Here is a 26,367-nt window from a genome sequence, read left to right as displayed (position 1 = left end):
CCAACAAATACTCCCTATTTTAGTCATAATATATAACAGACTAACCTTTAACTTGATGGATTATTGTGATGATTTCCTGAGTAAATTCTCCTGATGGTTTGTTTTCAACATTCTGTGTGGTGGAGTCAAGATGTTCAAACACTGGGTGGAAGTTTTCCTTTTTCCTGCCAACAGCAACCAAATCATGTGACAACCATTTCTTGGTGGAAAGGTTAGCAGCAGTCCTAGAATAATCTGCATATCTATTTAGCAAAATTCTAAATTATTTTCTGACTAAAGAACTTGTTTAAAAAAAACTAAGCAAAAAGTTTCTGTTATAATAACATCTTCCATTATGATAAAGGTTGGTCACTACACGTAATAAAATAAAGATGAAAAATAGGGAAAATTGAGCAATTGCAGTTATTTCTTTTAAGGAGACACCACTAATTCTTTCTACTTATAAGTACCTATATGGCATCTCAAGTTTTATATCCAAATGAAAAAAAATCACAAAAAAAATTCTACTCTTAAATTTTGGTTCAATTTCAGCCACTTTGTATTTTTTTTTAAACTAAATAGGCTTTTATGTGCTTATTTATGTGCTAGATATTGGAGATACAAAGACAAAAAATAAACATCCCCTACTCCAAGTATCAAGCAGGGTACTCTTGTACCCTTGTACTTGTAAGTGTAAAATACTCTTATAAATAAATACTAAGTACTACCAAGTAAAAAGTAGAGAAAGACAGAATATTAATTACTAGGGAAGGGGGTCAGGCAAAGCCTGTGGGACCCAGCAATAGAACTAAGCTTTGGTCTCCAAAAATCAGAAGGAAAGCACTCGAGGGATGGAGGAAATGGCATTCCAGATAAATATGGCTAATTATTAAGAGTATATTAGATGAATTTTATGAGAAATCACTCAGAAAAACTAAGATTACTAATCAGAAAGCTGGTTTATGAAGGACTATGAATACAAAGAGAACAATTTGCATTTCATTCCAGAAGCGGTAGGAAACACTGAAAGTTTTTCCTAAGAGAAGACCTGGACTTTAAGAATTTCAAATTCGCAGCTATGTGGAGGATAGCCGAGAATGGGCAAAGATTAGAAGCAGACTAATTAAATATTGCAATAATCCAGGCAAATATATGTAATCCTCCAGTAGGACAAAGTGTGAATGAAGAGAAAGGAACAAATGTACAAAATGTTTTCAGGTAGAAGAAATAACACTTGTCAAATGACAAGTTGTGGGAAATTATGGTAAAGTGAAGACTCCTGGATGACTAGAAAATAACTGCTCTCAGAAAAAAAAACAAAAAAAAACTGAAGAGGGATGGAATGAGAAGAGAAAAAGAAAAGAATTCTATTTTTTAGATCTATTGAGGTTGAGAAATATATTTCTTCAGGATATATGCAACTATATACATTTTATTTTTGAAGTAACATTTCCAGTGTTATTTCTTTGACATAAACTTTATTTGAAAAGTTTACACAATCCTCTTTACCAGCTGGAGGGAATATTTATAGCCATTTCAGTTCAAGTCCATGAGAACTTGATTACTTCTAAAATTTTGTAGGAACACTCATTATTTTTGGAAACTCCAAGCTTATCATAAAATATCTATTGATCACAACTCCCTGATTAATATAACTCAACAAATTAAATTTACTGGATTAACATTTTAGAAGGAAATTGTGACCACTAATATTCATGAAGTTGCTTGCACTTTCCTATGTATACGACTTATTATTAAGGCACAAAGGCATCAAACAATAGCAGCAAGTAGATCCTTGGTTATATATGACAACTATATTTTTTGAATCAAAAGAATATGTGGTCCAACAAAAGTTATTTATTTTGCAAAACCTCATTGGAAAGCACAATACATTTTCTTAAAGCTGGAATTGTCCTAAGAAATGTGGCAATGTAAATTAACTCTATAGTGATGATATCCTCCTACCAAAAGGATTCCAAAGAAAAGCAGCTTTACAACTTAGGCATTTTGTATTAAAATTAAATCTATTAAATAATTAAATATTAAAGGCATGTGGAAAAACTAAATGCAAACATCTAGTTAGGTACCCTTCCTAATTCTTTATTGTCTATTGTTTCTCAGTGAGAATATCACTCTAGTTTCCTCACTGTCACTCAAAGGTCTATAATTTGCCTCAAAAGAAGATATTTGCAACAGTATTCTGAAAGTAATCCCAAAAGAGGGATTCAAAAGATGTTTTAATGATAGCTACATTGTTAGAATAAATATAAAGTGTTGCAGATGTATTTTGAAGAGGACAACAATCATTTGAATGTATAAATTCAGCCAAGGTTTTAAGTCATTACTAAATAATATTAGGTTAATAAGGTCCAGCATGGAGTAGAGCAAAATTTTTGGGTGCAATATGAAAAAATTTGAAAATCTAGGCTCAGGAATTTCTAGGAAAACTAGCTTATCTTCTGTTTGGTCATGAATCATCAGTTATGTTTATACATCTCTTGCTTATTATTTGATAAATGCAGAGATCTCCCATCCAGATACTGGACTTATACCTATTAACTCTAGAGAAAAAGAAACAAACAAAAGAACCTTGTTTATTTGATGGCTTTCAAATAAAAATTGGTATTGAAAAAATAATATTAATATCAAGGTCAGGCATGAGGCTTGGGTGCAACTCAGTATCAGAAACTCCTACAATATTTCTTCAACTATGGAATTTACCGTCTTTTGTAAAACAGCTCTATCTAGTTTTCTGTTCATTTACAAGGCAAGAAAAGAAATAAGCAAGAGCTAAGAAATAAGGAAAAGAGAGCCTTTCCTCTAAAGTTGAGTTTTGAGTTATAACTGTAAAATTTATCTCCCCTGGCAAAATAGTTTTAGATACCACCTACAGTTTTATAACTTACAAACTTAACTTCAAGAAAAAAGCTTGCTTTCCCTTTAAAAGTTCTCTATTTGTACATGATCCAGCAGTGTCACTACTATTTCTGTATCCCATAAAAATCATAAAAGAAGGAAAAGGACCCAGAAGTGCAAAAATATTTGTAGCAGTTCTTTTTATAGAGGCAAGGTATTGGAAATTTGAGTGGATGCCCATCAATTGGAAAATGACTGAATAAATAGTATATGAATGTAATGGAATGTTATAAAGATTTCAGAAAAACCTGGAAAGACACGTGAACTGATGTTGAGTGAAGTGAGCAGAACTAATAGCACATTGTACCTAGTAACAGTAAGATTATGTGATAATCAACTATTACAGACTTAGCTCTTTTCAGCAATGCAGTGATACAAGACAATTCTACATTTGGAATGGAAAATGTCATCCACAATCAGAGAGAAAACTATGGAGACTGAATGTGGATGAAAGCATAGTATTTTCACTTTTTTTTTTTCTTTTTCTTCCTCATGGTTTTTTCCCTTGTGGAATGATTTTTTCTTACACATGACAAATGTGGAATTGTGTTTAAATGTACAGTATATCTCTAACCTATAGGAGATGGCTTGCTGTCTTGGGAAACAGTGAAGGAAACAAGGAGGAAGTGAAGGAGGGAGAAAAATTTGAAATACAAAATCTTACAAAAATGAATGCTGAAAACTGTCTTTACAGAATTTGGAAAAAATAAAATACTATTGAGAAAAAAAAAAAAGAAAATCTATTGTATAAATAAGGGCAATATCCTAGAAGTAAAGTAAATTATTGTAAATAAAGTAAAAATGTTGCATGACTAATTACTGACAGAATCAAGTTTCAAATCTAGGTTCTTAGTAAGGTTACAGGTGAAAAAAAACAAAACAAAACTAGATTTAAAGTCAGAAGATTGGCTTAGAATCCCAATCTTTTAACTTACTTGTGTCATCTTGAACAAAATACATTACCTCTTTGGGACCAGGTGGGTTTCTTTATCCAGTATTATAAGTGGATCTCAGAAACCATCAAAAACTTGACAAGAATCCCCTCTACTACCCTGCTTCTCCAACCCAACAAATGGTTATCTCGCCTCCTCTTAAAGATCTCTACCAAACACAGCAATTGTGGACAGTCCTAACACAATTCGTCAATTCAACAATACTTAATCTTAACTATCTTGTTTTTAGTTGATACGTTAAGGTCTTTCCAACTATAAATCTATGTGTCATTAAACAATTAAACATCCAACATCCTTTGGATCCCTTAAACCCAGTGATTTTTTTTTTTCTTTTTTAATGAGGCAATTGGGGTTAAGTAACTTGCCCAGGGTCACACAGCTAGTAATTATTAAGTGTCTGAGGCTGGTCTTGAACTTTGGTCCTCCTGACTTTAGGGCCAGTTCTCTATCCACTGAGCCATCTAGCTGCCCCAACCCAGTGATTTTAAAACTTGTCCATGTATCAGTCATTTTTTTTTTTTAAATCATGCCAATCTTAACTTCTAGAAACAATTCAACAGAAAATAGAGTTTTAAACAGGAATTTAGTGGTTTCTTAGAAAGGCTAAGCTAATCAAGAAGCCAAAAATTGCCTCAATCTCCATCCATATAAAACCTGAAAAAGTAGAATATGATGATCCAAAATTGCAATTTGTTTACAATTCATACGACAAAGAGGATTCTGGGGAAGATGGCAGAGTAAGTCAGAAAATTCCAAACTTTCCAGATTCCCACCCCTCCCCCAACAAGAAATTTTAATCTTCTAGACAATGTGGGTAGTAAGACACCTGAGTCTGGGAAGACTCAGCAAAGAGATCCTATGCTATGGAACAACAAGTCCAGCTATGTTGCTGAGATGTTGCCTTGGGCAAGAAAAAGGGAGTGTAAAAGCAGTAGGGCAGGGACTCTGCTGGGTGTGAGCATTTACAGGAGGGTGGATTTCTCAGTTTGGGGTTCCAGTCCAGAAGGAAGAAGAAGAAAGATCTGAGACCAGAGGCATGACAAGCTCTATACTAACAAGCTCTTACTTAGGGGAAGAAGGAAAAAAAAAAAAAAAAGCAGGCAAAGGAGAAAGAACCCAACCAAAGAAAGTTACTATTGAAATAGCAAAGAGCAAGATTCATCTTCAAGGAGGATACTGAAATTAAAAAAAGCCTCTCCTTCCTCAAAGTATAACATTAGCTATTTATCTGCCCAAAAGGAATTCAAAGAACTCAAAAAAAAAAAAAAAAAAAAAAAAAAAAAAAAAAAAAAAGACTTAAAAATCAAATGAGACTATTCTGACAGATGTGGCTCTCTTCAACAATGAGATGATTCAAACCAGTTCTACTTGTGAAGTGATGAAGAGAACCATCTAGACCCAGAGAGAGAACCATGGGAACTGAGTGTGTATCACAACATAGCACTTTCACTCTGTTATTTGCTTGCATTTTGTTTTCTTTCTCAGTTTTTCTTTTTCTTCCTTCTTGATCTGATTTTTCTTGTGCAACAAGATAACTATATAAACATGTATACATATATTGGATCTAACATGTATTTCAACAAATTTAACATGTACTGGACTACCTGCCAGCTAGGGGAAGGGGTGGGGGGAAGAAGGGGAAAATTAGGAACAAAAGGTTATGCAAGGATCAATGTTGGAAAAACTACCCATGCAAATGCTTTGTAAATAAAAAGCTTTAATAAATAAAATAAAAAGATTATGCAAAAAAAAAAAAAAAAAAAAAAGAAAAGAAAAGAAAAAGAAAAACAAATGAGACTAAGAAAAAACAGAAAACAAAGAAAAAAGAACAATTCAAGAAAAACAGAAAATTACAAAAAGAAAATCAACCCAATTGGAAACAATTGGAACAGGATTGTCACAATAACAAAAAGATTATGTGATAATCATCTGTAACGGATGTGGCTCATTTTAACAATGATTTGATTCAAGGAACTGCCAATAGACTTGTGATACAAAGTGCCATCTACATCCAGAAAAGACTATGGAGAAGGGCCGGTAGGTTCTGAAATCCTACTTACATTGGGAATGGGTTAAAGAGGAAACAATATATACCAGAAGGTTATAAAACCCTCCAAAAATCATAAAGAAATAAGACGGGGAGGAAATGAGTTATGATTAGGGTACAGAAGGGTATAAGATTAACAGGAGTGGGATAAGGTGTGTAGATTATGGGAATGTAATAAAATAGGGAGAGAAAAGGTATGAGAAGAAGATAAGGGAGGGATCCGTGGGGCAGAGGAGATTAAGTAATAGCAAGAAAAGTTAACAAGTAGAAGAGTTAGCAGGGATAGGAAATAAGAGATATGTACAATGACATGATCAGGAGGACTTATTAGGAAAAAAAAAGGATAGTAATCATTAATCTCAGACAAAGTCTGAAATGATTTAATCAAGAGAGACAAACTTACATTATATGTCAGCTGTATCAACATTATTTTGGATATATATACACATACACATACATATACATATACATAAATATAGCTGTGCTTAATACATCTATACAGCCTCTTGGGGTGGAAGAGAGAAGGAATTGAAAGAATAAGGTGAAAAGTGCAGAGCAGAAAAAAGAAAATCTGTAAGGAAACAAAGAAAAAATAGATGGTTCTAAAAATAATTTCTTCTATTACTATATATGCTTTTTTTGAAATAGAAATTGTTACATAAATCCTCACATTATGCTGTGCATTTTTCTTTTTTCACTTTTTTTCTACTTTGTATTTAAATACATTAAAAACTAAGAAAATAAAATTGAGATGAAATTCAAATAAGCTTATTCTAGAAATCCTGTGACTATTAGATGTTGGATAAGAAAAAACAAACATCCTCTTGCTAGTCTATGACCTTTTTTTTTTTTTTTTCAGAAGATATGTTAAAAATACACATAAGAAAGGCTTCTATGGTAAAAGCAAATTGGAACTTTTCCAAGAAATAAAAGTGTAATTTTTATACTTTTAAAAATATATTGTTTATAAAAACTAATAAAGGAAATTAAGTAAAAAAGCCAACATAACACTCATTACATCTGATCAGTATCTAATTTTCATCTGCTTCTATTATTCATAACAAAAAAAACTGTATTTAGAGAATGGAAGGCAGAGCATTCTAGACCTAATCCCAGAGGAACACCCTTTGCTAATTAGGAAGATTCTATGGTCTTTCTCCCACTCAATTTTGCCAGGAGGAACAGACAGGGCAACCCAAGCCCTCTCCCTTTCTTGGTCAAGTAACTATAACCCCTAGGAGATTGTAAACATTCTTGTTTATCTCCCATTCTCTACTATTTCTATGGCTTCCACCTTCTGTTCTTCTTATGACACTTATTGCTGATCACTCAGAAGCAATTTATCCCTAATTTCTACATTTCACTCTCTCATCCCTATATATCTCAATTTACTCTTATCCATGTCTCAATGGATATCCAATCCACCTCAGAGTGAAGAAACATTCTCTCATCCTACACATCTCTCTTCCACTTCTTTTATCCTCCTGGTTTCCTCTATGCAATGCTATTTATGCACTTCATTAAGTGGATAAATCTATATATAAAGTGTTTCCTGATCACCTGAACTAATGTTTTCCTCCTCTCTGCCTTGTGCTTATTTTTATTTATTCTCTTACATTTTGAGTGGGTATACACACACTTGTCATTTCTCTAAAATAAACATTTATATAAAATAATACAGAACTGCTAATTTTAGAATTTTTTAGTATTCAAGCAAGAAAAAAAGTGTCTAAGACTTAAAGTATAGTCTAAAGTACTGGTTCTAATATAAGCTTACCAATGACCATCTCTACTCTACTCCCCCCACCACTACCACTGAGCCAAAGTTTTATGTTTTCATTAACATACCATCAGGGAAATTAAATATAGCTTAAATAAAGACTAAGCAAAATATAATTACTATACTTAATTTCACCTGATACTTAGTATCAAAAAGCATTAGGCTAAGCACCACTAATGTAGATATATTCTATACCTATTAGGAATTTACATTCTATTAAAATAATTTCCTTTCATTATTTTCTTTTTTATAGCAAAAATATTTTTAAAAGGGAAAGGAGAGAAAGGAACTAATGTCAAAGATATTAAAAATCAATTCAGATGCTTTAAACAGTTAACCATTTTTCTACCTCTTTTAATCCTAAGAGAATGTCTGGAGATATTTTATGTAAACATTTAATTATACATAGGAAAAAAATGACAATTTATATAAATTAGGGGAAAGTTTCATCCATAGTAAATGGAAAAGTAAAGAGCTGATATAAAATCCAGAAATATGAAGAATGAATGACATCTTCATTAAAGATTCACATGGAAAAGGATTCTTTAAAGTAAATTCAGCCATACTGCATTTCTTAAAATATAAATTAATAATTGGATTACTTGCTGTCTAGGGGAGGGGAAAAAAATTAGAACAAAAGATTTTGTAAGGGTGAACATTATCCATGTATATGGATATCATTCTCCCCCCCACCCCTTTGTATTTGTTTTTATTCATTTAAAGGTGAACAGGACTATTTATATTCATTTATATTCTAGATGTTTCCAAACTTAGTTTTAAAGCATTTTAAAAGAATTAAAGGAGTATTCTGTCTTTTAGTCCCCAAGACTCTTTCCTTACACAAGGAAGGTTCTTCCCTTCTCTAGTCCAAACATGCAATACTCTGAGTTGATTTCCCTTTTTGCAAAAATTTGTCATTTGCTGGGTGATTTAGTATATATGTTAATAACACAATTAACATTATATTTTACAACTTTTACATCTAATTAATCAAAAAGAATCAAATGAATCAAAGACCAAATCCACTTCTAGGATTTGTCAGCATTCTTTGGGTAGTGAAGCCTTAATATTTTTTTTTTGAATCAAAATCTCTTTTGACTTAAGGCTGGATCTGAAAGCAAATCTAACTTTTAGTTCTTTCTGGCTAGTAGGATTAAGTAGGAACAATTTATGGTCTTTTTTTTTTTTTTCCCCCTTTCCTTCCTCCATTGTCACTTGCTTCCCCTGGGAGAGGATCTCTTTGGTTTAAATGTTTTAGGGTGGTTTTTTTTTGGTGGTGATGGGGTGGTATTAATAGAAAATTAATAGCTCCACTTAAGCTCCTAAAAAACCTACTCCTGGCATCCTCTGGGTAGAAACAGCAATGTCTACCATGACAACTTTTTTCAAGATTCAAAGTTTCAGGCCCACTCCAGAACTAATTCCTTTTCTTCTTTGCAATCTCAACTCAACTCTTCCCCTCTCCCCACTAACTCAGATAAAAATTATTTTTATGGATACCTGACATAATTGTAAGATGTATCTAACATTATTCTTGAATATTTAGGAAGGGTCCTTCCAGCTCCTTTAACATCTTTTCCCAATAATTAAGAAGGTTCTAACAAAGGACATAGGGAGTTGAGCTGTCAGCAAAATTTACACTTTTTATGAACTGATATGTACCTGTCATTGACAAGCACCACTGTCATTACAAGACTTTTTGAAAAACTAAGATCTGCTAGAGTACTCTGATACGTTTTTAGATAGATAGTTCAGAAGCCAAAAGTAAAGATCAAGCAAAAAATTTTAGTAGACCTCAAAGAAAAGCAGGGAAAAGATAAATACCTGTATTTATCTAATGTTTTCTTCATATCCACTTTAACTGTAAGGAGTTTTCTCTTCAGACTGCCATTTGAAGATTTCCTATCTGGAAATCTATGACTTGTATCATGCTGGCTACTGGGAGAATCTTGATCTTTTTTCAAATCAATTTCTTTCTTTACTCTTTCCTTCAGTTTATTACTAAAGAGTCTCATATCAATATCATTTTTATAAAGATTAGTACAGGCACCACAAGCCTTCTTAGGATATTTTAAAGAATCAACATTCCCTGACTCAGTGTCTCTCATTCTTCCACTATTACTAAAACAATCTAACTCTCTATTTAGAGAATCCTTTGGAGAACTGTATTTTCTATCTTCTTCCTTAGAATATTTCTGTGTTCTTCCATTAGAAAAGGACTGTTCCTCATCTGAGTGCTTATACTGTTTGTGTCGATAGCCATAGATCTTTGCTAATGAATTATCTTCTAGGTACTCCCTTTCTGCAGATCGATAGATTTGGGGTTCAACGCTCCTTTGCCCTTTCTTCTCTTGGTAAGATGGGAAAGAGTGTTCTGGCTTCCATTTAGGATTCCTGGATGGCTCTCTGTTTTCATATCTTTCCATGTCTTTAGTTCTTTTTGATGAATGTCCATATTCTCTGAAATCTCCATCCTCAGGATACCTGTGTTGACATAAAGCAGTTTACACTTGCACTAGAGAGAAGAAAGTGAGAATTTATACGTGTCAAATGCTGTATAGAATGGCCTTACAAGCAGAATGCAGAAGTTAACCTATAATCCACAAGCCTGTACAGAGAGGCACAAAGTAGGTTAAAGAAAAATAACATCCTTTAAAAAAATATTCTAGCCATCAACAAGATTTACCTTAAAGATAAATACTTCAGAACTCCCAAAAACCCATAACAAAATTACAATTAAAAAACAATGTTTTAGATAAGACTTTCAAAGTAGTTCTCTTCAACTACAATGTAAAAAGTTATTTTTCGCTGGAAGCTTTATACTACATTACCCAAATTTAATGTTTTCCTGTACCTCTTCTGAAAAGAGCTCCTTGTCACAAGTTCTTCAGGACCTCTACGAGGTGATTGAGCATATTTGTCTTCCTGTATCCTCTGGTACCTCAGCTCATCTTCATGCCACTTTCCTTCAAATTTAAAAGAGTCTGCTGATCTATGAAAAGGTTTCACTTCTTTTCCAATTCCAGTAAATCTGGCATCATCGAGCACGTACCTTCCTGAAATTTTTTGTGAAGAATAATGCCATTCATGTTCTTTGTAGGGTACTGTATCTAAGTATTTAGGAATATAATGAAATTTTCGACTACTATCACCCCTTTCTGGTGAATATCCCCGGTGAGGCTTATAACTGTAAGTATCTTCTAAACAATCCCTCCTTATACTTGGGGAAGGGGACCTGTGTTCATAAATTCTGTGATGTACACTTCCATGAGAGGAAATCCTTGGATCATTTTGTTCATATTTCTCACTGTCCATTCTCCAAGGCACGGTCCGTTTGGGATCTTTCATGAACCCCTTATTTTCATAGTCATAATTGCCATGGGGATATCTCTGTCTATAGTGTTCAGTATTCCTAAATTCTGGTGATAAAGACCTGTATTTAAAAACAAACAAACAAAAACAAACAAACAAAACAGAAAAAGTGATTCTATTTTAAGAGAATTAAAGCAAAACCTCCTAAATTTTTAACTCTTCCATAAGCATTAGAATTTACAATTTACTTGATTATGCTCCCAACCTTACCAAATTCCATAAATATATATAAATCCAGCATGCACTTTTTTTTTTTGCTAGTATTGATTATGCCAGAATTTTAAATAAGCAAACATCAAGTACCCACATTCACATATACCTACAAAAATATATTTTTATATTTATTCAGGTTATAACCTACATAAGGCTATTCCTCTAAGTAGACTAATACATTCAAAAAGACAGATAAGGATTTTTTATAGCTGATTTTTAGGAAGCTTTTATATTAAGGCAAAGCCTTCTCACAAATTTTATCTTCAACTTATTTCCTTTTTCTGAAGTTTTGTTGATACTATGCCTCAAAACTCTATTTTGATAAATTTATTTTCTATTTTAAATGAGACTTCAAGTGAACAAGTGAATAGAAGTGAACAGAAATTCTCTTTCTTCAACTGTGAATTTTATTAAGTATGCTATTTGTGAATGTTAGGATCAGGTGGAAAGGGAAATTGATTTTAAAATACTCAAGATAGCAAGATTAGAGCCAACAAGGTGAGCATATTCACAGAGCCTACTTCAAAAAAGTATCTATAAATTTCTATGGTCACGGTAAGAAAAGAGTTCAATAAGAAATAGCATAACTATACCAATTACTATAAAGATAGAATTCTTGAACTGAGTGAAAGATGAGACATGATCATTTCTCAGAATACTTCCTATTTTGAAAGCTGGACATTTCCCCAAAGACAGATACTTTCATATGTATTTTTGGACAAAGCCAATGTAGAAATATTCTTTATTTTGCATGTTACAAGGGTTTTTTCATTTCTCCATCTACTCCCTTCCATTTCCTTGTCAAATTAAAATAAGTTTAAAAAAAATTACTGACATTTAGTGAACACTAAAAATGTCCCCAGAAAAGGCAAAAGGCCACAATGAAAAAAATACTGGGTTCATGTTCCAGCTTTCAGACCCACTAGTTATGACTACTAGAAAGTCACTTAATTGCTTTGAGTCTGTTTCCTACACTATACAATGAAGGTGTTGAACAAAGTGATGCTTAAAATTTTTTCCAGCTCTAACACTATTGTGTTTCTCTATAGTGGTGCTCCCTTCCACAGGAAGAAACTCATTCTGAACTTCGAAACAATAAGTTTAATTCATACTCCATGTTATACAGAGAAAAGTGACTATTAACTTAATCAAAATTCTTAGGCTTTTCTCCTTTATCTTTCCACAACACTTAAAATATAAAAAAGGACACCTTTTAAAATGAAGTATTCTGTAAATTTAATTTCTATTTCTATTTCTCACAGATAACTTACTTGACCTTGTTATGAAATCTCTACATATACTGCAAAACTACAAAAATTCATTTATTTCAATGTTTTTGGTATTTTTTTCCTAAAGCACAGGTTATTCCTTGCCCCTTCAATAAACCCCACCCCTATTACCTACAAAATCAAATATTAAATCATATTTTAGAGTCTTCAGAAGCAATCCCTTTCTATCTTTCTAGGCTTCTTATCATTTCCTTCCACATACACTCCAATCCAGCAACACTGGTTTTCCTAATGGTTATTCTCACGAAATACTTCAACAGTTCTAGGCCTTTTCAAAAACTAAATCCCATGTATAGAATGCTCTACCCTCCTTACCTATCTCTTTCTTCCTTCTAGTATCAGCTCTAATTCTATCTTCTATAAGAGGCCATTTCCAGGACCTCTCCCTCAATATTACAGCCTTCCCTTTGTAATTACTTCCAATTAAGACTATTATCTATCTTGTATCTATATAATTGTTTTCATGTTATTTCCATCATTAAAGGATCCAGTTGTCGCAGAGGAGAAAATAAGAGCTGAAAAAAGTTCACAGATAGTTAAGACAGTAAAGCCAGAATTTTAACTCAGGTTCCAAACACAGTGCTCTTTAACTCTTTGCCAATTCAAATTTCCCAATCTATTTTTGTTCTGTTTTTTTTTTTTTTTTTTTTTAAATAAACAGAAAGCAAAGAAATACTACAGAATTTTAAACAATTCAACAACACAATTTACATATTTTTTCCTTCCCTCCCCCCAGTGTTCACAGCACTTTCACTTCTAGCTATCACATCTAAATTGCATCTCCCACAGGCCAGAAATGTTTTCCATACAGAGAAATAACTCATTAATATTAGCAAATTGCATTATAATAGTCTGTACAATCATTCAAACAGGTTTTTACAAGTACCAGACTACTTAAGTTATAATGCATTACAACTATAACTAAACTAACACTGAATTTCATAAAGAAGGAAACATTTACCTCTGTTTCCACCTAGGTGATCTTGACCGTGATCTTGCCATCTTTTGACATGTGTACCATGATCCACTTTTTAAACTGTAAAAAAAATTATCAATAAGATCCAAAGAAAACAATGGATTATATCTAGTGAAAACAAGATGGCTGTCAACCACTATTTAAAAGTACAGTTGAAAAGTATCTCAGATCATCTAATCCAATCAGTGTCTTCTTTGTACACGTTAGGAAAATAAAGTCCCCAGATAAGTGAATTCCCCAGACATAGAGGTATTAAGTCTCCAGACTCACAAAATTTCAAAATTAGAAGACTTTCACCTGAGATTTGTGTGATTTGAAACTTTATTTCTGAATAAATGGTTTCCTTTGAAATTCTATGTATTTCATTATTTTGTTTTGTGAATCTAAAAACATTATTGAAAAGGAGTCTGTATACAACATACAACTACAAAAGCAGTCCATGATAGAAATAAGGTCAAGAATCCCTTATCTAGTCCCACATAGCATGAAGAGAAATAGCAATCCTTTCTCCTCATCTTTGCTTCCCTGGGGTACAGGGATTCCTGTGGAAAATAAGTAACATTAATCACTACTACAGAATTACAATATTATTATGCTCTATCTATTGTACTTTAGTCATCAAAAAAATTTCCACTTAAAAAAACAAAAAGACAGGGACAGCTAGGTGGATAAAGCATTAGCCCTTAGTCAGGAGGACCCGAGTTCAAATCTAACCCCAGAAACTTAATACTTCTCCTAAGTGACCCTGGGCAAGTCACTTAACCCTAATTGCTTCAGCAAAAAACAAAAAGAAAAAAACACACAAAATGATGAGCTCCAAAATTGGCAAATTAGAATCCCAGCTTCTATACACAAAGCCTTCCTTTCCTCTTCTTAGGTTATTTTAAAATACAAAACCAAACCAAAACACAAAAAATTCACACAACTCACATCCTGATTGTTCACCAAAGTTCTTCAAATAAGGAGTAGAGCAATATTTGTATCTTTCCCGCTTTATGTCAAAGATAAAGTTGATATTTTTCCCTACCAAAGAACTACATTTTCAATTTAATAAACTAGAGCACTCTCAGAATTCATTCTTCTACATCCTATGAAAAATTCAAAAGCTAGATTTTAGAAAAACACCTAGGAAACAGTAAAAAAAATAATCGAAGTATTTGTAGAAAATGAGATTTGAGAAAGGATCACTCCCCCATCTCTTCCCCCAAGAATCCTTGCTACATCAGATCTCAAACTACAAAGCAAAACTGTGGAAATTTAATACTGTTGAACACTTGACTACTCCAAAAACTACTAAACCAAGTCCTAATCAAGAACTTCTGGGGAAAAAAATTTACGAATTATATTCTAGTCCAAATTGGCAGAGATAGACACTGAGATCTTGGGACACTGAAGATTGGGTCTAGTCAGTAGTGTACTATGCAGCCATTTAATAACTGGGACTGAAGAAGGTTTTACCCACAACTACATGCCAAGTAAGATTCAAATCTGGCAAAGTGGGCTAGTCTGTCTAGGGAGCAAGACCAAGTGCCAATTGACAGCTGTCAATCATTCCCAACTGCTGGATCACATATTCCATGCAGGATGAGCAAGAAACACTTAACAAGGGGATGTGATACAAGGCAAGGGGAGTTACATGCCAGACGTAGGCTGAGTAATGATTAAGAAAGTACAGTCAGTTCTGCTACATGTAAATTTGTCCCAACATGACTGATATATTAGGGAACAATTTAAGTATAACATGAATTCTGCATTTCCATATATGATTTTATCAGGGAGAAAACTCAGCCAGAGTACAAACTCCTCAGTTCACCATGTATTATCTTGCAAAACTGGGTTACACTATATCACAAAAACTCATAAGCTGCAACCATTATCAATTAATGGTTTTCAAGGTAAAGTTATATAGTTCTCTTCCCTTCTCAGAGTTGCTGCCCATCACAACTTGGCCCACTCTCTCCAAGTGACTGGACTTGCCAACTCAAAACTGAGGTGCAGGCAGAATAGCAAAAACCCTAGGTTGCAAATACTGTTAACTACTTATTGTAGAATTCTTTTGTAAACCACTTAACAGTTATAAAATTGTGCTATATATTTATATAAGTTTCCCAACTCTTTTAATGTGTCACTGACAGAAGTATTTTTAAGTGTTGTACCCTGGACCCCCTTTTTCTCATAAGCCATGGAGTTTTTATAGGGTAATTTTGCACAGTGCAGTGATTTTTAGAATAGCATCTGCCACATTATTGTAGAATTGTACTAAATAAGCAGAAGCTATGTGACTCGAACATTGTGAAAAGAGTAGGGTTCCAGAACCAGCCCCCCACTCAGAAACCTATGGAAAAAAAAAAAAAAAACAGAGTACAAAAGCATAAACCAAAGAAGAATCACTCTCAGTTTACAGAGTTTTCCATTTGATTCATAGTGGCTAAGTCAAACAGCAATTTATGAAGCACAAACAGAAATAAGCCCATAATTGTGTTGCTAAGACACAAATGTAAGACAAGAACTTAGCTGATTTCTAGAACAGTGTTTTTGAATCTCAGAAATCTTTAAGATTCCTTAGCCTGACCTGGAACAAGAAGCAGCAGAACCCAACAAGCTACACCATAGGATCAGAAAAGATTCAGATATTGTTTTCTTAACCCTTAATACGGGATGCTTATTAATTAGCCCTACTACAATCCAAAGTCAGGAAGGCAAGGAAAAAAAAATAAACAAAAAAATAATGCCACCTTAATGACCCAATATAATGATACAGACGTTCAAGAAACAAACTTACAAAAAGAAAATACTTCAAAATATCTACAAGCAAAGACTCAGAAAATAAAACAAAACAAACAAAAACCCTACTACAAAGCAAAGAATGCCTAGGAGGAAGAGTATAAAAACAAGCTAAATTTTTTATAAATTACAGAGCTAGACAAAACAACTCAAAAAGAAATGAAAGCTATATAAGAAAGAACTATCAAGAAAATTAGAGATTGGCATTAAGAGGTACAAAGTCTTACTCAAGCAACAGACTTTTTGAAAATTAGATTGGACCAAACAGAAATATTCTACAAAACAAAAAATATTAAAACAAAGTCCAAAGACTGTAAATAATAGAAGCGTGAGATATCTCATGTTAAAAACACCTGACCTGGAAATCAGGAGAAGTAATTTAAGAATCATTGGACTACCTTGTAGAGGGCTGAAACTCCAAAAAGGTAGCTTTATATACATATTTCGATGAGATGGTGATGTGATGGCTCTCCTCACCATTGGTGCTTGCTGAATGTTTATGTTTGGTGTTGAGACTGGAGGGCTGGGGGAAGAGAAATCAGTGTGACTTGACTGCAGGACGAGAAGGAGAGAGGCTAGAGACTCCGAACTCCAGAATCCAGGAGACATTTTTGGCAAGCTCCATGACAGCTTGCCTGCCTCCTTCACTTCTCCCCCTAAAGACCAAGGACTTTGATTTATCCTGAGTCTGGCTGACCCTGAGGCCCTCCAGGGAACTAGCCGCGTACTTTATACTACCTAAAACCCAAGACCAAAATAAGAGCGTAGACACATTTTAAGAAATCATAAAATCACCCAGATTTCTTAGAAATTAGGTAGTTAAATAGAAAGAACCTCCTAAAAAAACAAAAAACAAAATAAAAAATCCCAGAAACAAAATAGTTAAACTCCAGACACAGCAAACTTAAGATTTAGCAGCCACTACTACAAACACACTGAGAAAAATATTTTGGAGAGCAAAAGATATTAAGGCACATTATAATCAAGAAAAATTATCCTACAAAACTAAGCACATAACCCTACAGAAGAAAAAAAGAGCCTTCAGCGAAAAGATCAGAGCTACACAGAAACTCTGAACTACAAACACAAATATCAAAAGCAACATTAAAAAAGATAACTACAGGCAAGCTAGGTGGCACAGTGGATAGAGCATGGCCTTGTAATCTGAAAGACTCATTTTTTGGAATTCAAATCTAATTTTACTAACTCTGTGACCCCGGACAAATCATTTAATCCTGACCACACAGGAAAAGGTTTTCACAACCTATGAACCAGAGAATGCATAAGTGGGCTTATGTCCCAAGGAAGCAAAGAAGAAAGTTCCCACAATACACCAAAATATCTGTAACTATTTTTTGGGTGATAGTAAAGAACTAGAAACAAGGAAAATACCTATTTAAAGGGAATGGCACATGAGTGCAATGGAATATTACTGCATGGCAACATATGGTTATTAATTGATTGCATTTCTTCCTTTGTATTGGAGATAATTAAAACAATTAATAATATATATACAGAGAGAGAGACAGAGACAGAGACAGATATCATAGAGAGTGCTTTCCCTATCATTTCATTGATATTCTACAGTGGGAAATGCGGAGGTAACTTTTTTTCAGAAATAACTAAGATGGAAAGATAAAAGGCATCAAAGAAATGTGCAATTTCAAAAATCACTAAAGCTATATTTTTCTTTTATTTGTTGTGCCAAAAGCCTATTAAAATATGTTAAATAAAAATTAAAATAAAAAATTTTTATAATAGTCTAACAATGGAATGGTCTACTTAATAAAGTATTGAATTCTAAAGTCACTGGAAGTGTTCAGAGAACAGATGATCATGAAGAACAACAGAAAAGATTAATGAATGCCTATGAAAAGTTATTTCCAAATCTGTAACTCTATAATTCTATAGACTGAAACAAATATAATCTCATCAGTGTTTCATATAAGTGTTATTTGTTTTCCTAGCACATAGGAAAAAAATTTCTGGAAGCAATTTAGTTAATTCATTTCTAAAACACAGTAAGAATTGCTTTAGAAGTTAAAAAAAAATCAATAGGGTTAATTAAATTTTTAAAGACTCAGGATACACATCACTGATTTTTTTGCATATACTTTAAGCAGTCTAACATATTTCAGATGAGTAATAAAATGTGCATTGCTTACTATTCATAAAATACAAAATTATGCTGTAGTAGACTAATACAATTTAACCAGTTATTTCTGTAATACCAACTACCTTTTCCTCCATAAGTAAATATAAGTTTCTCTACAAAGAAATTTTCTCCAAAGACATTTTCATTAATCATATCATGAAATCCCAACTAATTTCAAATGGATGCTAACAACAAGAATAATTATCATTCTTTAAAAATAAATTCCATCATATCAATGTAGTAATGGCTAATATTATAGGTTTGGTTATTCAGGGCCTTTTATTAATCTTCTTGTACCATCTTTTCAAAGGGAATTTCCAACATGAAGCATTCTAGGTAGAGGAGGAGGTAGTAATCTTCCATTTAAATAACCTACTGAAACTGCCTCAGGTGGCTAGGGAGCATCTCAGAAATAGAAGAGGCAGAAAGAGGGCCATCCTAAACTGTGCTGTATAAATAATTCATCTAACATTAACTAAAGGAGCAACTAGATGGCACAGTGATTAGAGCATTGGCCCTGTAGTCAGTCAGGAGGATCTGAATTCAGATCCAATCCAGGTGACTCTGGGCAAGTCACTTCACCCCAACTGCCTAAAAAACAAAATAAAACAACAACAAAAAAAAGGTTAACTGGAAGAGATATATTTTGACATATGTATCCTTTATAATTTACAATAATTTTGCCCAAATCATCTGATAGGTAACCCTAAATACTTGGGCTACTTCATCTCCACAGATTTGTCTTTTTCCCTTCATAGTCTATTTTGCTGACCTTGTAATCTACTGACAATTTTTCAAACTACTACCTAATAGATATCAGATTACTTTCTATAGTTTTCTGAAGACATATCTTCTGACTAAGCCAATGTGAGAGTTTGTTTTGCTTGATTTCCTGTATCTTAGGATAGTTTTCAAAGTTACCTGTTGAATTTATACACTTAAAATGAAAACAGCTAAGTACTTGTGAAGTAAAGCAAATTATTCACAAAAGAGATTTGAAATTTCTTATAGTTTTATTTCTTAAATAAAAAAATGCACATTTTAGTTGGTGTTTAAGTCCAAAATAAAAATGAAATTTTCCTGTTCCCTCTAGCCATACTCCTAGTAACTCAATAGTGTTATTAATATTATCCTCTGGTTCAAAGTATCCAGAAATAATTGAATGAGCATACACATAGAACTTTCTCAAATTTGTTTTATAGATTTGTTTTCTTTGATTCATAATAAAATTTATCAATTATTGCTTCATAGCAATTCTTCTCCTAAGATTTTGAAATAACAAATAAAAAAGAACTATGAACAAAAGTACACAAATAGATTGTTATTGCTTTTCTGAGCCAAAAAAAGAAAAGAAAATAAAAAAATATATATCTTGAAACACAGTAAAAACAAAAATTGAAGCCCAACGGTTCTTAGAAGAAAGCTATAGTGCTGGAGACTCAACTGAGGCCACATGTGGTACCAAGTCTTAAAAGGATACATACAGGCAAAGACTAACCTAGGAGGCATTGTAGAAAATATAGCACTAATATCAGATTTGACCTGTCCCCACAAGAAGGTATCTTCCTTTAGGATCACATGGGCATATGATGAATATACAATGAAATAGGGGTCTTGGAATTTCAGAAGTGAGAGATGTTCTTTTGAAAAATAAAAATGGTTAAAATGATAATTTCATGAACAATCCTTGTATGTCAAGTTTTTGTTCATATACACCAAGAAGTAAAAACAGATAATGAAAAGATCTTGCTTAAAGACAATTTATCTTTTATCTAATTTACATGGACCAACATTAAAATTAGTTTGCATTCGTTTAACATTGGCAACAAAAAATGAAGATAGTGATATAAAGGGCATGATAAGAATTAAAGGAAAACTGGCTAAGAAAAAAAGGAATCACTATACCATATCATAATCAGTACGGAGCATGTAAGCCAGAGAGGAAACAAAGGTGGAAAAAAAAAAAACTAATTTAGAAATTAATGGCTTGACATTTTATTATAATGGGTTAGGCAGATTGCAATACAAAAAAAAAAAAAAGACAAAGCAGCAATAGAATCCAGAATCCTGATAAAGGTTGTGTTCAGTGAGTAGAATGGAGAGAGAAATCAATTTAAAAGGATAATCTAGATTACTGAATTGGATTGACAAGCCAGGTATGTTTATGTAAAGCAAATAACTATTATCAACATGAATTTAATCCACTTTAATTTAGGAAGAATGAAATGATTTTGTAAATGAAAAGATATTATAATTTAATAATGAAAAAACAATGATGTTTAATATGACTATCCTTCCAAATGAAAGTAATTGTAAGGAAAAAGATATAGCATTTATAAAAAATTAAACCCAACTATTACCATTACTCTGTATTAATTTTTTGCTTCAAAAATTGTCAATTTTTGTTTTCAAGAAATAATCAACTATTAAACAATTAAAAATTACACTATTATGAGTCTCTATCCTATCTTATGAGGATAACGACAGAAGATAACAACAGAATAAAACATTATGATACCTTCTCACATATCTTTCATGTGTTTTGATGTCCACTTGATTTACTATAGTAAATCGGAATGTATAGAGTATTTTCCCTGTAGATTTGTGGTGCAGTTACCATGACAACTCATCAAATTCTATGCTCCCCACTCTTCATGATCACTACTATACAAGAAATGAAGACAAGTTACCATATTGTTGTGCTGCTAAATCATATTTATAAGATAAACATGCAGCTCATATGTATGGGTTACTCAGGTAGAACAGATTACATAATAGAACTAGATTGTAAAAAGTACTCTAAGAAAATATACACAGGTTATTAAAGGAAGAAAGTACTAAAATCTTGATGAAATGTCCTTAAGAGACTTTCAACTAGATTCTTTTTTTTAGTTCTGAAAGAACAATAAAGAATCCTTAGAAGACATATTGAAGACAATTATCTCCTATCTGCCATGTTTCCTAGAAAAGCTATATTATTAAACTCTAGAAATGTCTTACTTATATGAATAATAAAGGTAGGAAATGCTATATACAATAAGATTTCTTAATCTCCACTATAGCAGAAAGGGAACTCTGACTATTAGAACAGTTATAAAATAAAAACATATAGAAAGCCAAGATAGAAAATGACAGATAGGAGCTTGTCTGAGTTCTCCCAAATTTAAAATAATGCCTCAATACAAATTGTGGAGCAGCAGAAATAACAAAAGGGCAGGGTTAAAATACTTTTCCAACTCCAAACAGGTTAGCAGAATAGGTCTGCCTCACTGAGTGAGAATGGAGTACAGTCTAGTACAGATCCCATGTCCCACCAAACAAGTCAGCAACAGGCCTTGTGGGCTAATGAATGGACAATAGCCAACAGATGGGAAGGGGCTTGGACAGTTAGTCAGAAAGATTATTGGCAACCCTTCATCTTCTGGGTACAAGATTTTGTTGTATTGTCTGCCCTCAGTTCTAGGAGATACCTTTGCATGAGCAGGATACTTTTCTAAGATGGAAAAGAATGTTTGTGGTTGGTCACAGGTCAGAAGAGCAGCAACCACACCTCTCTTTAGATAACACCACCTTGGAAGAAATGGAAACTTCCAGATTCCCAGAACTAGCTCTGAAAACAGCAGTGTGAAAAATATGAAACTTAGGACAATATCTCTTCCACTCCGGGAGAACAGAGCCTAATATCTTTGACATAAAATTAAAAATCAGGAAATAGGTTGGGAAAATGACCAAACAGAAAAAGAACCTAAACAAAGAAAGTTATTTACTATGGCAACAGGGAATATTAAAACACAAACTTAGAAGAAAATAATAACAAGAAAGCTACAACCAAATACTCAAAAGAAAATGTGAACTGGTCTCAAGCCCTGGAAGAGGTCAAAAAGGATTTTTAAAATTCAATAAGAAAAGCACAGGAAAAAAAAAGAGAAAGGAATGTGATGTATGAAAAAAACCGTCAATAGCTTGGTAAAGTACACACACACACACACACACACACACACACACACGAACAAATTGTAAAAGAAACATAAAAATACACTAAAGAACTTAAAAAGTAAATTTGGCCCCCAAAAAAATTCACTGAAGGAACTTCTTAAAAAGTAGAATTGGCCAAATAGAAAAGAAGGTACAAAAGCCCACTATAGAAAATAATTTCTTAAAAACTAGAAATGGACTGATCAGAGAAATGCAAATTAAGACAACTCTGAGTGCCACTACACAACTCTCAGATTGATTAAGATGACAGGAAAAGATGATAAATGTTAGAATGATCCAACCATTCTGGAGAGCAATTTGGAACTATACTCAAAGGGCTTTCAAACTGTGCATATTTTGATCCAGCAGAATCTGTACTGTGCCTGTAACCCAAAGAGATCATAAAAAAGGGAAAAGGACCTACATGTGCAAAAATGTTTGTAGCAGCCCTTTTTGTAGTGACAAGGAAATAGAAATTGAGTGGATACCCATCAGTTGAGGAATGGTTGAATAAATTATGGTATATGAATGCTATGGAATATTATTGTTCTATAAGAAACAATCAGTAGGATGATTTCAGAGATGCCTGGAGAGAATTACATGACTGATGCTAAGTGAAGCGAGCAGAACCAGGAGATCATTGTACAAAGCAACAAGATTATGTGATACTGACTCTGATATACTTGGTTCTTTTCAACAATGAGGTTAATTCAGACCAATTCCAATAGACTTGCCATGAAGAGTCATCTGCATCCAGAGAGAGGACTGAATGTGGATCACAACAGAATATTTTCACCTTTTTTGTTGTTGTTCCCATGCTTTTTTGCTCTCATTGTTTTCCATTTTTGATCTGATTTTTCTTGTGCAGCATAAATGTAGAAATACATATAGAAGAATTGTACATGTTTAATGTATATTGGATTATTTGCATTCCAGAGGAGCAGGTGGGGAAAAGGAGGGAGAAAAATTTGAAACACAAGGTTTTACAAGGGTAAATGTTGGAAACTATTTTTGCATATATTTTGAAGGAAAAAAAAAAGATTTAAAAACAACAACAACAAAAAAAAAACACCCTAGAAATGGAAAAATGGAATATAACAACTTCATGAGACATCAAGAAACAACAAAAATCAAAAGAATGAAAAAATATAAGAAAATGTGAAATATCCCATTGGAAAAACAACTGATTTAGAAAATAGATACAGGAGGGATAAGTTTACTTGAAATTGATTAAAAAAAAAAAAAAGAGCAAAACTAAATATAATCCTTCAGGGAGAAAAAATGGATATTTAATGAAATTGAGTACTTTCAAGCATTATTGATAAGAGCTGAAAAGAAAATCTGACTTTGAATTACAAGACTAAAGAGAAGCATTAAAAAGTAAACTGGATAAACAAATTATAAGGCATTTAATAAGATTAAACTGTTTGCAATCCTACATGAGAAGATTATACTTATAACTCTCAGAAACTTAATCATTATTAGGACAGTTAGAAGAAATATACACAGAAGAAACATGTATGAATTGACTACATAACAGTGGATAACATCCACTGGGAGAAGGGGGAAGAAGCAGAGTGGGGTAAATTATCTCATATAAAAGAAGTGTGACAGCTTTTAGATTGGAGGGGAAGAGGAGAGAGGGAGAGGCACTGATAACTCTTGAACCTTACTCTCATCAAAATTGGCTGAAAAACTAAATAGATACACACTCAAGATGGATATAGAAATCTATCTTACCCTACAAGAAAGTAGGAGGGGATCAAGAATGGGAGAATATGGGAGGGGAGGTTGGAGAAAATGATTAGAAGCAAATAACTTCTGAGGAGGGATAAAAGTGAAGAGAGAAAGATAAATAAGGAGAAAAAATAGGATGGTGGAAAATACACAATAATCACAACTATGAATGTGAATATGATGAACTCACCCAAAAACAAATGCAGATAACAGACGGAATTAAAAATCAAAATTCTACAATATGTTTATAAGAAACACATTTGAATTAGGAACTCACAGAAGTAGGCAGCAGGAGCAGAATCTATTATGCTTCAATTGAAGTGAAAAAAGCAAAAGTAACTATTAGCATTTCAGACAAAGGGAAAAAAACAGATAAAATTAAAAGAGAAATAGGAAAACTACATTTTGCTAAAAGATATCAAGGACAGTGAAGAAATATCAATGGCACTAAACAGGATAGTGTCCAAAGTATAAAAGGAAAAGTTAAATGAACTACAAGAAGTAACAGACAATAGAACTATGTTAGTGAGGGACCTCAACTTCTCCCTAAAACTAGGTAAATCTAGCCAAAAAATAAACAAAAAGCTAAGGAGATGAATACAATTTTAGAAAAGTTAGGTATGATAGACCCCTCTGGAGAAAAATGAATGAGAAGAGAAAGTAATAACACTTTTTCACAATGGCATATGGTACCTACACAAAAACTATGATCACATATTAGGTCATAAAAACCTTACAACAAAATGCAGAAAAATTAAGTACACCTTTTTTTCAGGTCATAATGCAATAAAAAGTACATTCAATAAAAGACTATGGAAACATAAGATTAAAAATTATGTGGAAATTAAATAATTGAATCCTATAGAGTTAGTAGGTCAAAGAACAAATCATATAATTTCACTATGAGGGTAACAACAATGAAACAACATACCAAAATTTATGGGATGCAGCCAAAGTATTTCAGAACATTTTCTCTCTCTAAATGCTTACATCAATAAAATAGTGAAAGAGCAGAACAATGAACTGAGCATGCAACTGAAAAACAAACTAAAATCCCTAATTAAACACCAAATTGGAAATTAAAAAAAAAAAAAAATCAAAGAAAGAATTAATAAAATTGAAGGTAAAAAAACTCCATTGAACAAATAAAATTAGGAATTGGTTTTATGGGGGAGAAAAAAACACAGTAAAATAGAGGAAACCATTGGTTAATTTGATTTAAAAAGAGAAAATTACCAGTATTGAAAATGAAAAGAGTAGTCTTACCTCCAATGAAGATGAAATTAAAACAATTGTCTATCAGGAGCTGTTTTGTTCAATTATATGCTATTAAAATCGACAGTCTAAACAAAATGAATGAATATACATATTTTTTTTAGTATTTATTACTTAATATTTATTTTATAGTATTTTACTTTTCCAAATAAAACATTCTCCTTTGCAAACTTGTGTTCCAAAATTTTTTCTCTTTCCTTCTCTCTCCAAGACAGCAAGCAATCCAATATAGGTTAAACATGCACAATTCTTCTAAACACATTTCCATATTCATCATGCTACATAAGAAAAATCAGATCAAAAAGGGAAAAAAAACCAAGCAAACAACAAAAAGGTAAAAATACTGTTTTGATCCACATTCAGTCTCTGGATGCAGATGGCACTTTCCATTATATGTATTGGAACTATCTTGAATCACCTCACTGTTGAAAAGAGTCAAGTGCATCACATAATCTTGGTACTGTGTACAATATTCTGTTAGTTCTGTTACCTTCATTTATCATTAGTTCTTGTAACTCTTTCCAGGATTTTCTGAAATCAGCCTGCCCATCATTTCTTATAGAACAATAATATTCCATTATATTAATATACTATAATCTGTTCAACATTTCCCAACTGATGGGTATCCTCTCAATTTCCAATTTCTCAGCACCATAAAAAAAGCTGTTACAAATTTTTTTTGGTAGATCTGGTTTCCTTCCCCTCTTTAATGACTTCTTCTGGGATACAGCAAACAGTGCTACATCAAAGGGTGTCCATAGTTTTGTAGCCCTTTGGGCAAAGTTCCAAATGGCTCTCCAGAACAGTTCACAATTCTACCAACAATGCATTAGTGTCCCAGTTTTTCCACATTCCCTTCAACATTTATCATTATCTTTTCCTGTCATTTTAGCCAATCTGAGAGATGTGAAGTGGT

General features: G+C 32.7%; 1 protein-coding gene across 12 annotated transcripts in view; it reads right to left on the bottom strand.

The window, feature by feature from the left end:
* The window catches only part of BCLAF3 (BCLAF1 and THRAP3 family member 3), an 86,704-nt gene that overhangs the window by 43,604 nt on the left and 16,733 nt on the right, over nucleotides 1-26,367 (bottom strand). For 10 of the 12 annotated variants that reach the window (XM_074300950.1, XM_074300951.1, XM_074300945.1 and 7 more), the window contains exons 3-6: nucleotides 13,511-13,585; nucleotides 10,530-11,108; nucleotides 9,500-10,159; nucleotides 46-164 (exon numbers count right to left, since the gene is read on the bottom strand). In XM_074300950.1, coding sequence (XP_074157051.1) covers nucleotides 46-164; nucleotides 9,500-10,159; nucleotides 10,530-11,108; nucleotides 13,511-13,585 — 1,433 coding nt within the window. Of the gene's footprint in view, nucleotides 1-45; nucleotides 165-9,499; nucleotides 10,160-10,529; nucleotides 11,109-13,510; nucleotides 13,586-16,707; nucleotides 16,833-20,982; nucleotides 21,259-26,367 lie in introns of those variants that run through there. The other 2 variants (XM_074300954.1, XM_074300955.1) reach the window with 2 other exon arrangements.

Source organism: Sminthopsis crassicaudata, chromosome 3 (genome assembly GCF_048593235.1).
Source record: "Sminthopsis crassicaudata isolate SCR6 chromosome 3, ASM4859323v1, whole genome shotgun sequence".
Lineage (NCBI taxonomy): Eukaryota > Metazoa > Chordata > Mammalia > Dasyuromorphia > Dasyuridae > Sminthopsis > Sminthopsis crassicaudata.
The sequence above is the reverse complement of the archived record's forward strand: the minus strand, read 5'-3'. Positions and strand labels throughout refer to the sequence as shown.